Below are 13,852 nucleotides of genomic sequence, written 5' to 3' on the forward strand. Positions count from 1 at the left end.
CGGCAAATTTAAATTTTTGCTAGTGCTGTGGCGCTGCAATCTTTGTCTATATCTTGGGCTACTCCAATATTTTTTTGATTTATGTGTGTGTTTTAGCTGGCAGCACTGGCAATTTTGTGTGTCATGCTGAATTGAACGTTTTTGATACTAGATTAACTTCTAAAGTATAATTTTTTTTGTTTTTATATTTTTCAATATATTTATTTTGTTTGTAAAAAATAAAGAAATAATTTTTAACGATACAATAGCCACGATTATTATTATAAAACGTTTACATTAGGCTTAACATTGACGAAAATTCAACGCGAAGCGACACGCAACAGAGAAAAATTTCAACACAGGATAGGTTAATATATTTTTTGTACATAATCAGTTATCCAAAAAATAAGTTATCCGAACAACCCCAGTCCCCAATTGATTCGGATAAACGACGCTCTACTGTATTACTATTATTTGCTGTAGATAAACAGTTTTTGCATGCGTTCATGTAGAATACTTTAATGATAAATGCATTTTTTTTAAACTCTTCTTTTTTCCCTGATAAATAAAAGTGTGCATTTCATTGTAATTTTATTTAACAGTAAAAGAAAAATTACTAATAATCATAATTTTTCTATTATAGTAATTTGTCTCCTTAATACTTGTTATTTCAAAGTTTATATAAAGTATTTTATTAAAAATTTTTTTTTAATATTAAGTCATGCTTTACATACAGTGGAACCTCGGTTAATGAACTTAATCCCTTCCACAACTCTGTTCATTAAGTTGGTATTATTGGTAACCTGGAAACACCTGATTATCAGTGCCTTGGTGTACATCTTTCTAAAATTGGAAATCACTTGATTGATTGGTTGCAGTAGTGGAGTTGTGTTGGGTGGAGGGAATATGACCTTGATGAAGTCATGCTCACTATTCACATCTTCCTCCAAACTTGATGGATGTGTTGGGGCATTATTCATTGAGAAGACATCAAAAAGGAAGATCCGTTTGCTGAAAATAATTTTTGTCAGTTGGAGCAAACACTTCTGTGAGCCAATCCATGAATAAGGTTTGAGTTACCCATGCCTTGCTATTTGTCTTCCATTGTACAGGCAGTTTGAACTTTATCACATTATTGCTCTTAAAGGCATGGAGATTTTCAGCATTGTAGACTAAAAGTGGCTTGATTTTTGATGTCACCACTTGCATTAGCACAAAATAAAAGGGTGAGCCTATTCTTTATGGGCTTATGTCTGGGTAGTGCTTTCTATTCTCGTGTTATATATGTTTGTCTAGGAATTTTTTTCCAAAAAAGACTGGTTTCATCTCAATTAAACACTTGATTTTGAGATGTATCTTTCACTTTTTACAAACTCAGCAAATTCATTCACAAATGCTTTTGCTGTTTTTTCATCTGAACTTGAAGCCTGCCCATGCCTTATGACACTGTGAATGCCACTTTGTTGATGAAACCTATCAAACCACCCTTGGCTCGCTTTAGAGTCCTGTCTGTCTGCACTTGTACTGGGTGTGTGGATCAACAAGTCACTGTGTAAATTTTTAGCTTTTTCACAAATTATAGCTTCGCTAACCCTGTCTCCAGCAAGTTGCTTTTCATTGATCCATATTAGCAGCAGTTTTGCAACTTCATCTACAACTTTAGATCTTTGTTTTGATATCACATTCACTCCTTTACCCACTTTAGCAGCCTTAAATGCTTCTTTGTTTTTAATAATTGTAGAGATAGTCAATTTTGCCACAGTATATTCTTTAACAATGTCAGAAACACAAATGCCATTCTCATGTTTTGCAATAATTTCTTTCTTTAATGCTACACTAAAACATTTTCTATTGCCACTATCACTTTTCTTGACACAATTTGACAGAAAACTGTTATGACAGAAAAATTTGAAAAAATTCAGATAATATTGAATTTTGTCTATTATCTGAGACAAAATTTTTGGAAAATGAAAGTTTATTAATCGATTTGGTTGTTAACTAGGGTGTTTGTTAACGGAGGTTCCACTGTATTTATAAAAATGACTTAAACATGATGATGTTTTTATTCATTTTAAAAATTTTATAATGATTCTGTGTTGAAGTAATAAATTGTTTTAAATGAACAGTAGATTTGATTCAAAAGTTAATAAACTCTCAGGTTAAGTAGATTGCTTTTCATGAGCATTAAAAGATGTAGACTGTTTTATACTAGTTTCTTATTCAGAGAATCTTAATGCCTTGGAAATTTTTTTACTGCATTCTTAGATCAAAAGAAATACTGTATTTTACAGTATATAGCAAATAACTTTTTGTCCATAAATAAGGCTCAAAAAGTCACCCTAAATCTTATATGTAAAATTGCAATTTTTCATAGGCTAATGAATTTCCCAAATGGCCTTCAGTAGGCTACAGGTAACCTTAACATATTCAAAGTCTTGATTAAGAAAATAATGTTTAATTAAACAATAACTACTACTACAGTAGAGCGTCGTTTATCCGAAAGAATTCCAGTTGGCAAATTTAAATTTTCAGTAGTGCTATGGCGCTGCAATCTTTGTCTATATCTTGGGCTACTCCAATATTTTTTTGATTTATGTGTGTGTTTTAGCTGGCAGCACTGGCAATTTTGTGTGTCATGCTGAATTGAACGTTTTTGATACTAGATTAACTTCTAAAGTATAATTTTTTTTGTTTTTATATTTTTCAATATATTTATTTTGTTTGTAAAAAATAAAGAAATAATTTTTAACGATACAATAGCCACGATTATTATTATAAAACGTTTACATTAGGCTTAACATTGACGAAAATTCAACGCGAAGCGACACGCAACAGAGAAAAATTTCAACACAGGATAGGTTAATATATTTTTTGTACATAATCAGTTATCCAAAAAATAAGTTATCCGAACAACCCCAGTCCCCAATTGATTCGGATAAACGACGCTCTACTGTATTACTATTATTTGCTGTAGATAAACAGTTTTTGCATGCGTTCATGTAGAATACTTTAATGATAAATGCATTTTTTTTAAACTCTTCTTTTTTCCCTGATAAATAAAAGTGTGCATTTCATTGTAATTTTATTTAACAGTAAAAGAAAAATTATTTTTGAACTGAGTGTCAAAGGTGCAGAATGACTTAATTAAATACACTAAATATTTTTCCTAAATATTCTGTGCTGAAATCTTGTATGTCATAAAATAATCAACTGTTTCATTTATTAAATAAAGTTGAAATAACTTAATAATTTAATTATTTTTGTTCTAACAGCATAGTTGTCATTTGAAAGAGTAATAGACATAGATTAAAAGGAAAACACACTATTTTTATTTTTGTTTTAAATAACCATAATGAGATGTACTGTACATGCCTATTGGGCACTGCCCCAGTTTTATAAACTTTGGAATCAGACTGGTCTTCCACCCTTATATCCTGTTCAACATTGATTTTTTCACAGTCCTTGCCTTTAATCACAGAATTGCCAAAATCCATCTTTGTGCAAATTGACATTGCAAATGGAATTAGGATTTGCTGAGCTTTAGTACTTTGCAGTGGACATTTCATTTTGTACTGATATTCAAAATCTTTGTTTGTTCCATGCTGTCATATGTTATTTTTAAAGTTTTGCTACAAGTTAGCTCAATAAGCTTTTTCCTACAAAGGTAAACAAACATTTTGGATTAATGTAAACTTTTCTGTTTTCTGAAAGTATTTTTCAGACAAGTCACTAAGCTATGTTAGATACTTTTAAAAAACATTTAAGTTCATGGGTCAAACCAATTTCATTGGATGTAACAAATTATAGCAACAGGAAAGACAAATCTTTGTTACTTTATATAGCAGTAATTTTTTTCTGAAGGCTGAAACTTTATGAATTTCAGAATAGTATGTTTTTCTGTCCTACAGAAATTTAGACTGCAGAATTACAATTACAATCAATCTGAAATTCTGTATTTTTCTTGAAAATTTGAAATACTCTCAGCACTTTGTGATTTTACAGTGGTGTGCCAGATTCTTTGTATACTGCAGCACACAGTTTGGAAAAATTGCTTTAATTAAAACAGCTATAAACATTGATTGATTAAGACAATCAACACATTTGTATTTTTAATGTTTAATTTTTTATTTTTTAAACTCTACTTAAATGTTATTTTAAATACTCTTTAAAATTTTAATGTTAAAACATGTGTTGTAATGTGTGAATTTCAAAATATTTCTTTATACAAAGGTGTATTCTATTTTGAAACTTGCTAACTGCTTGATTTAAATAACAAATGATGACTTAAAGAAAGTCAAAAACATTTCTGTAAGAATAAAAATTTTGGCTACCTTTAATCTATCAATGTATTTGTATGTTTAAGATGATACGAAGATTAATGAAGTTTGAAGGTATAGAACATTATGCAGATTTTGTTAATAATTGTTTTTCTACAGAAATTATAATAACTATAAATTTCAGTGTTTGAAATATAACAGTAATTTTTAACTTGCATATATATAATACACTTAATTACTTAAGGTATTATAAATGTCATATAAAAAAGAATTCAGAATTATCTTATTAGTATTGTTTAAAAATTGAGTGAGTGAAAATTCAATTTTATAATAAAAATTTATTTAGAATATTTTGAAATAATTAGCTATTTTTATTTTTGATAATTAAATCAAAAATGATCATTTTATGTTTTTTATTTTACTTAAACAGGATATTAGCTGTAATGAATTGTCTATATTACCACCCCAAATTGGTGATTTAGATTCTCTGAAATCTCTGAATATTCGAAGAAATCAACTTGTTGAATTGCCTTCAGGTATTTATCCAAATTATACTGAAATGATTACGATATTTTTTCATTAATAAATAACAATAAAATGAAATGACAAATTTAAACATTTAATAAAGTATTTATTATTTATTAATAATGTACATATTAATGATAAATGAAATATGATATGGTTAATATCATTTTTCTGCATTTGAAGAATCATCAGATTTCCTTATTTAATTGAAAGGCTGAGTGCAACAGTGGTCTAACCCTGCTTTTTTAAAAATTGAGATATTATACTGTAAAAGTAGTGTGTGCTAGTTTTTCATATTTCTTTATTATATATTTTTATGTTTCCATCACTAAAAACAAAACCTAATAATCTTTCTTTCATGGTAGTTAGAGAATGTTTATTTAGTCCATAAAAGTTTGGTACTGTTAACTCAATTTCAACTATTAATAGTGTTTCTTAAATACTTTCTAAAATGATCTGTTATGAGAAATAATTGTCTTCATTATTATTATTTCTTTTTTGCTTATGACAATGATTTTAGCATTTATCTATTTATACTTTAATTACATATCATTTTAAAAAAGTATTGGTACAAAACCATTTGTTTGAATTATACCAAAATTTTTAGTTTATTGTAAGTTGTGTCTGAAAAAACTTTGTTTTACCTTTCAAAGCTGATATATTAAATTAAGCATTTACTCATAAGATATAATAATACATATAAATTCAAACTTTGTCATTTTGTAAACATTATTAACAATACAAAACTTCATAAATATTAAGTAAACTCTCACTTTAAGTAAAGTAAGAGTTTTAATATGTTGATTTGCTATTGTACTATATGGTAATTTATAGGTATCATGTGACTCATTTGATATGCTTAATCTGCCATTCACTGTAATTCATTTATATTCTGTAATTCATTTAGAATCTGTTGTGTTAGGGGAAAATTATTGTCCATGTCAATTTTCTTTAAATAATAAGTAAAACAAGAAATTTTTATTTACTTTATTTAATTTGGTTAGTTTTTGTGAATATTTTGTCATATATTTTTGGTGTATTCTATCCATTCCTATCCAGTCAAAAAGTGCAAAAGTGATGATTCAAAAGTGCAAAGGAAAAAATATTTCTCTGATTGTGAATCTAAAGTATTACATTGATTATTAAGTTGATGTGGGTGCTTCTTATTATGGACATTGCCAAATTAAAAGAATAATGGTAAAAAATGCAGATTAAGTAAAAACTTCAACTACAAAAATTACTCAAGTTTTTAGCAAGAAATGTAGCTCTTTCAACAAGCCATTTTTGTTGTCCTTGTTATATTTCAATTGTTTAATTTAGATTTAAAAATTTTTCTAATTTGTTTTGTATACTTTATTTAATTGTATGCAAAATGTGTTCTGCTTCTAGGATACTTAGAAATTTTTTTAACAAACAGACTTTCAGACTTGTAATTTTTTAATTTTATGTTTTTTTAATTTCAGTCTTATCATTTTTTGATTGTTACTTTTGCATGTTTATAGTATGAAAATTCCAAGCTAATATCTATAATCTGTAAATATTTTACTTTATTTTAAAGTAATACAATGTACTAAAAATTTAATAGCGAATTATATCTTGAATATTTTGAAGTTTTAAAATAAAATGAATTATTTAATTTTTATAATATATTTTTTCAGAAGTGTGTGAACTCCAGCTTGTAAAGTTAGATATATCTGCAAATAGAATAACAACATTACCACCAAATTTACGTTTCATGTATAGTTTACAAGAGTTCATTTTAGACTGCAATCCTTTATCTTCTCCACCAGCATTTGTATGTTAATCATGATTATTGCTTTTCCTATAATTATATTCATGTATATTCAGAAGTTATTTATGTTTAATTAATAAAATATAAATTTTAANATCATTATAACCAAAACATCTAAATGCCATCTAAATGATCTAAATGATGATTAATTAAAAGTATATACTTTTAATTAATCATCATAACTAACTATTGTATCTTAAGTGTATCCCTTTTGTAATTTCATAAAAATTTATTGAATTTTCTTCTCTTTTCTGCTGTGTTATTTCTTCTAAATATTCCGTCAACCCATGCTTTTCAATATAACATCAATTTTGAGGTAAGTGACCAGGGAAAACTATTGATATCTTGTGGAAATGCAAACTTTTCTTTACCGAATGTACCAATTACTTAGTTACAACGAAAAAGTGTACATAAAAAGGTAACTCAAGCATCTGGGTATTTTTAGATATTTGGTTAATACATTTACTAAATGTATTAACCAAATATCTAAAAAAAACCAGATGCTTGAGTTACCTTTTTATGTACACTTTTTCGTTGTAACTAAGTAATTGGTACATTCGGTAAAGAAAAGTTTGCATTTCCACAAGATATCAATAGTTTTCCCTGGTCACTTACCTCAAAATTGATGTTATATTGAAAAGCATGGGTTGACGGAATATTTAGAAGAAATAACACAGCAGAAAAGAGAAGAAAATTCAATAAATTTTTATGAAATTACAAAAGGGATACACTTAAGATACAATAGTTAGTTATGATGATTAATTAAAAGTATATACTTTTAATTAATTAAAAGTATATACTTTTAATTAATCATCATTTAGATCATTTAGATGGCATTTAGATGTTTTGGTTATAATGATTTAGGTTTTATATAGATTCATTATATATGTATTATATTAATGCAACATGATGGTAATTATATTAATATTACATTATCATTGTTTGTTATTTCTAAATAAGTACACTTTATTTTCAAGTTAAAAATATCAATGCAAAAAATTGCTTGCCTGTATAAAAAAAGATTGATAACTTCATCCATCTAGCTACCAAAATAAGCTATAATTTTTAAGTCATTATAAAAAACTAATACAGTATTACCAAACAATAATAATTTTAATGTGAGTGGTTTGCTCCTAAAGGAGAACAATCTGTTTTAAAAATTTAATGCTTTTTAAATAAATACTAATAACATAAGTTTTCTTCTATTTCACCCTTTCTCTTTACAAGTGATGTGATGATATAGTTCTGTTAGTTTCATCACTCGCATGTCATATTAATTTCACATCCTGAAATATTGGAGCAAACTAATAATACACTCACTGCATTAGGGAACAAATATGTAATTGGACTTGCATTTTTTTTTTAACTGAATTGAAAAGAAAATAATATATTTTGAAAAATTATTGAATGTATAAAATTTAATTTAGGTAGAATTTTTATATCTGTAATTTTTTATTAAAAACGATATGATTTAAAAGACCATTCTTCCATAATTTTTTATGTGTTTAATATAAATTTATCATTTTACTTTTTTCATTCAAGAAACTTTTATTTAATTCTAACACTTAAAATTCTTAATTTGAACTATTGGCTTTCCACTCTAAGTATTTATAAATTTTAAATTACAGGATTTCAATTAGGTCCTATGAAAAATTCAGATTATTTAATAAAAACTGTATTTTGTTTGTTAATTTGAATGCAGTACTTTTATTGGTATTAGAATTTTGTTATAAGTTATTTAACCAATTCAAATATCAATTTAATGTTCAATGTTTTTTTGAATTTTAATGTGATTATTGTTTATAAAATATTTTTTAATACAATTATGCTAGATTCATAGGAGTTTGTTAATATTTATTTAACTGTAAACTTTATTGATTGTTTTGTTTGATAATATTCCTTTTATAAGTTGAAGTTTCTTTAATTATAAAGATTTGTTTTCATTGATTTACAGTAATTACAGAACAGTTACTATAAAAATAATTTTATTTTTGATATGTTTGTATATAGGTATATAAATGTTGTGTGTGTGTGCAACAGAGTTATAAATGTTCACATGCACATGTATGTTTATAACTTTGTTGCATATGGTTTGTGGTGAGTGTACTGAAAATATTATTTTGCTAATTAGTTTTTATACATATTGATAGATCTGATTTGCGCTTCCAAAATGGCTTAACTTCTGATAATTGTAGGAAGAGATACACTTTGGATTCAGGTTACAATACATCTGATGGAAGTGATAAGAGATGGTCTCAAGATTTTCAAGAGGTTTGTCATATTTATTTAATTTTTTTAAAATATATAATAAAAATTTTTTTTTATTTTAGAAAAATTTAATTCATTAATTTTTTAAAATTTTGTATGTTTTGTATTTAATTGAGAAATTGCAGTGAAAACAATGAATTTTAATGTAGATTGAAAAATTATGCAAAGTAATTACAGTCGACCCCCCTATAAGATAGAGATACGTTCCATTCTCTAGGAATCCGCTTTCTTACGAATCCTTCCAATCACAACCCGACACGTATCAAGTTTACGGACTACGGCTGTTTGAAAGATTTTCTTCCATAAAATTAATCGATTCTAGACTAATCCGACTCAACATTTCCAAAATACGTATATATTTTTTGGNAGGGAAGTTCTTGGAATACAAAAAGTGGAAATATAAGGCTCTCTAATGGAACACATCATTCAAGTAAGTCAAGTTAAAAGTATTTTTTATAAATATAAACATAGTTAATTATAAATATTATTGTAAATATTAATTTAATCATTTATATATTTATGATTTAATATAATAATTCATTTTGAATGAATCTGGTTTTTATGAGACTGAAATATAAATTTGAAATAAAAAGTGTGCAAGTTTCTTATACATGTAATAGAAATATTAATTTTATTCAAATAATAGCTGTGGCTAGTATTTTAAACTGTGTATTTTCTCTGTAGTTACTATTTGAGGGTGGTTATTTCTTTTGCAGTTATCCATATGGTGTTTGTTATTAGTAAATTATTTAAATACTTATGAAAGTTTTATTGTTTAAAATGAGCAATTATTTATTGTAACATCATTACAATGCTGGGCTGCAATTTTAATTATATTTTTAAAATTTATTTAATTTAAAATATATTATATTCACCTCAAATTAGTAGAGTTTTGCCCCTGTACACCATAATTTTCTTATCAACAGAGTTGTGTCATCATCTATCTAATTCCTTACAGGGGAAAATTTCTGAATTGAAATAACATGACTTTTGTTTGTATCAGAAATTCATATACAGTTAATTGGGGCCTCCTGCCCCTAAGCTTTTCATATATGATCTCGGATTTCATCTATCTAACTCCATTCTTGTGATTAAGAAAAGATGGACGGACGACAGTGGAAATTTATAGGTCTACAATTTTNCTCCGTAGCGTGGCGCTACGGACGGCGGGAAAGTAGTTCGGCTTCCCGATGACGTTTGAGGTGTTTATAGGGAACTTTTACTATTTTTTACGGATACCGGTAGCAATTTTTTTGTAGTTTTATAGGAATCGTAACTATAGGGACCGTAATTATAGGGGGGTCGACTGTATATTATTCACTAACTGAGGTGCCTGGCCTGACTAGCATTTAGCTAAATATAATAGTCTTGCAGTTAAGTTTTAATTTAATGCATAAGAATTATCAATCAGTTCGTAATGGGGAAATAGTACTTATATGCTAAAGCTCTGATTTATTCTACAAGTTAGACTGTTTGTTTCCTATTAAGAAGTAAATCTTTTTATAAACTCATTGAATGTATATTTTTTGGGCAATATTCTGACTTAAATTTCATTATACTTATTACAAAGATTATTTAATCAGCTGTATATTCTTTATTTTGTTAAATATGGAAGTTGGCTTAATCAACATAGAAAGACAGAAGGAATGAAGTCCTGAACTGGCAGTAGCCATGGAAAAATCATGAGGACCCTGACTGAATAGATATAGACTAAGATAAAATAATTTTAAATAAATAATTAAAGAATTAAAAAAATGAAAATAAAATTTTGATAGTAATTTTAAAAAGAAAATATAAGACTAAAGAATTTAGAATTTTTGATGACTAGATCAGAAAGATTAATTTTTTCAATAGATTGAAGAAAAGTGTTTATAAGTAAACCTTGAATTCAAATAATTATCTATGATTATTCAGTATGATGATGATATCTATGATCATGCCATTTTCAAATATTTCATATGTTAAAATTTATGCCCAGTATATAAAACTCTTGATTTTTATTATATTTCAAAAAATTTATTTTCTGAAACAAACATTGTTACTCAAAGTTTGAAACAGATGAAATTATTTGCATTTTTTTTATAATCTATTGTAATATGCAAAAAATGATTATTTCTTACAATTCATCTGTAAAATTAAAAAAAAATTCAATTAAGTGCTCTACAATTATCTAAATTATCATTTGTTGATTTAAGATTTATTTTGTTGCAACAAATGATAATTAATTGATGATAAATAAATGCCACAAATGATAATTGATGATAAATAAATGCCACAAATGATGATTGATGATGATCAGCATTAACAAGTAATTACTATTAATATGAAAATTTAATTAAGTACTCTGATTAGAACTAAACAAGAAATTACTAATTTTCTAGAAAAGAGAACATTATATAACAAAACATATAAAATATTAACTATAATGAATAATACTACAATAAGGTTTATAATATATTAGCATGTATTGACTCTATATTAGTCAGTAGATGCCAATATATGAATACATATGAGTTACTAAATTGATTTACAATTAGATATTCAGAATAATATGTTTGGGAATTGTGCATATATAAACTTATTTAATATAGTTGCTTTGATTTTACTTGTATAATTCAGAATAATGACAACATATAGTTCATTCAGTGGCATAGCATAGTGGGGGCTGGAGGGGTGGCCTGCCCCAGCTGGCACTTTTAAGGGGGTGGCAAAATTTCACAATAATTAATAATAATAATATCTTGTAAAAATTTAAACCATTTTATATCATATTTTCGTCGCACCTACAATTCGGACCGATTGAAATGAGCACAGGGAATAGTGTTATCATCCGGATATTAATTTTACCTGGTGAATTTTACCGTGCGCAACCTGTCGACCTTTTTTTTTCTCTTTTGCTTGTATGATTAAATCATATTCACATACACCTCCAATATCCAATAGAGCTAAGTCATCTAGGTTTCTTATGTTACTCCTATGCAAGTCTCCCTAGTCGCTAACTGTAACTGATTTAGAACCGGTGTGCACTACACATTATTCTTCGCATTGCAAAATGACATACGCATGTGTCAGGAACTTCTGTTCGAACAAACCTCACCTGCCATCCGGGTCAGCAATTTTAAAAAGGTGGCAACACTAGCACAGAATTTTTCATTACTTATTCTGTGACGAAACTGAATTTTAGTCTTTTAAATTGAGATACCTAAATAAGGGGACAGAGAAATTTTCCTTTGCCCAGGCAGCTAACACACACTATGCCACTGAGTTCATTCATTATGCAGTTGGTATGAGTTCATTATCATAATAACTAAATGATAATTAAACTGAGATATTTTGACATAACTGTTTGTTTTTGTAGTTAAATGGAGATCTAGAAGATTCTCATCATCTTGCACTTAGAGCTGCTGCTCTTGCAAAAGGAAGACAAGAAAGAGAATGGTTATATAATAGTTCTGATACTATTACTTCTCCTACATCAGTTATTTTAAATTCAAATAATGAATCTCCAAATGGACTTAGTAGTATCAGTACACCAAGTACTTTGAGTCCAACTAGTGAAATTAATGTGGAAGAAGTTTTTATGAAAGAAAGTACCTCCTTAAATTTTTCTATTTTTATGATTTATTGATAAATAATTTAACAATAACAACTTTTATAGGAATCACAAAAAGAACAAATAACAGATGTTTATGAACAATCTAAAGATGACTATAGGAGAATGGCAAGAAAAGTTTTAGAACAACAAAGGGAAGAAGCTAGAAAACTGCAAGAACGAAGGTAATAATTAAAAGTAGATCATTTTTTATTTGTTAAATAAAAATGTAAATATATTTAAATAAATTAAAATATATATTTTTTCTAGTCCTTCTAAAGTTTTAGCTTTAAAAAAAGATTCATGTAATATTAATAATTCTCCTGTTCTGAATTCATTGAATTGTTCACAAACATGCAGACAACTTAATGAAAATTTACGATATCAGACAATAACTGATGGACTAAATAAAAGAACACAGTCTGATAAATGTCATAAGTAAGTGTTAAAATTTCTCAATTGACATTCTTTAAGATTCATTGCATTTAAATCGTATTATGATGATAATCAATAAATATGCTAAGATAGATGTAATAAAGTTTGCAAGTAATATGTTAATATTTACACACAGATATTTTATTTCTAAATACTCTCAAAGCAATACTTTTCAAATTCATAATATTTCAGTATGTAAACTTCATAAATTCAGTTGTAGAATTTGTATACTATAGTTGGAATTATTATTATTATAAAATCTTCTATTACAAAAAAATTCAGTTTAATTTAAATAATTTAATTATATTTTAGCTATTTTTTTCTTAAAAGTTAAATGGTTTAAGATATTCTGTGAAAAAGCAAATTCATTTATTTATTAACTAATGAATTCGGAATTATGAAGCTATTTTCTGTAACTTTTTTTTTTCATTTGTTGTCAGAAAAATTTGAGATATACAGTAGACCCCCCTATAACGCTTAGATACGTTCCACGCTAATCGAATTTTACGTTGTAGGAATGATTAAATACATGAGCCAATCGCAGCTCGATAGGGGAGAACTTTACGGACTAAGGCTGTTCGAAAGGTTTTCTTCTATAAAATTAACCGATTCTAGACTAATTCCACTCAGCATTTCCAAAACACGTATAATTTTTTGGGAGTAATCCGTATAAACTATGCTATAAACAAAAAATTATAGGATTACTTACCAAGTGTGTACCGTTTGACTACGCCATTACTTAAAGCTGGTTTTCATTGCGGAACAGCATATGAATCGGCAGCCACGATTTCTAATAAATAATTTTTTGCAGAAAAATAACTTGACCTTTGGAGACATCATTAATATAAATAATTTTTATGGCCATTGAATAAGAAGTATTTCTTTCACAAGAAATGTATAAAATTAGTGCTGTATTAGACTTACGGTACCTAATTTACATACTGTACAGACGATAATAAACTCAACTTACTAGCCTAAAATCTC

The 13,852-nt window shown here is 26.9% G+C and overlaps 1 protein-coding gene across 1 annotated transcript in view; it reads left to right on the top strand.

Moving 5' to 3' along the window:
- The window catches only part of LOC111629916 (leucine-rich repeat and calponin homology domain-containing protein 3-like), a 70,043-nt gene that overhangs the window by 37,571 nt on the left and 18,620 nt on the right, over positions 1–13,852 (top strand). Inside the window, exons 3-8 of the mRNA XM_023373862.1 lie at positions 4,687–4,792; positions 6,440–6,582; positions 8,701–8,844; positions 12,200–12,427; positions 12,500–12,618; positions 12,704–12,871. Coding sequence (XP_023229630.1) covers positions 4,687–4,792; positions 6,440–6,582; positions 8,701–8,844; positions 12,200–12,427; positions 12,500–12,618; positions 12,704–12,871 — 908 coding nt within the window. The remainder of the gene's footprint in view (positions 1–4,686; positions 4,793–6,439; positions 6,583–8,700; positions 8,845–12,199; positions 12,428–12,499; positions 12,619–12,703; positions 12,872–13,852) is intronic.

The sequence above is a fragment of the Centruroides sculpturatus genome, unplaced genomic scaffold (assembly GCF_000671375.1).
Source record: "Centruroides sculpturatus isolate CEXI.00-Female unplaced genomic scaffold, Cexi_2.0 scaffold529, whole genome shotgun sequence".
In the NCBI taxonomy this organism is placed as follows: Eukaryota; Metazoa; Arthropoda; class Arachnida; order Scorpiones; family Buthidae; genus Centruroides; species Centruroides sculpturatus.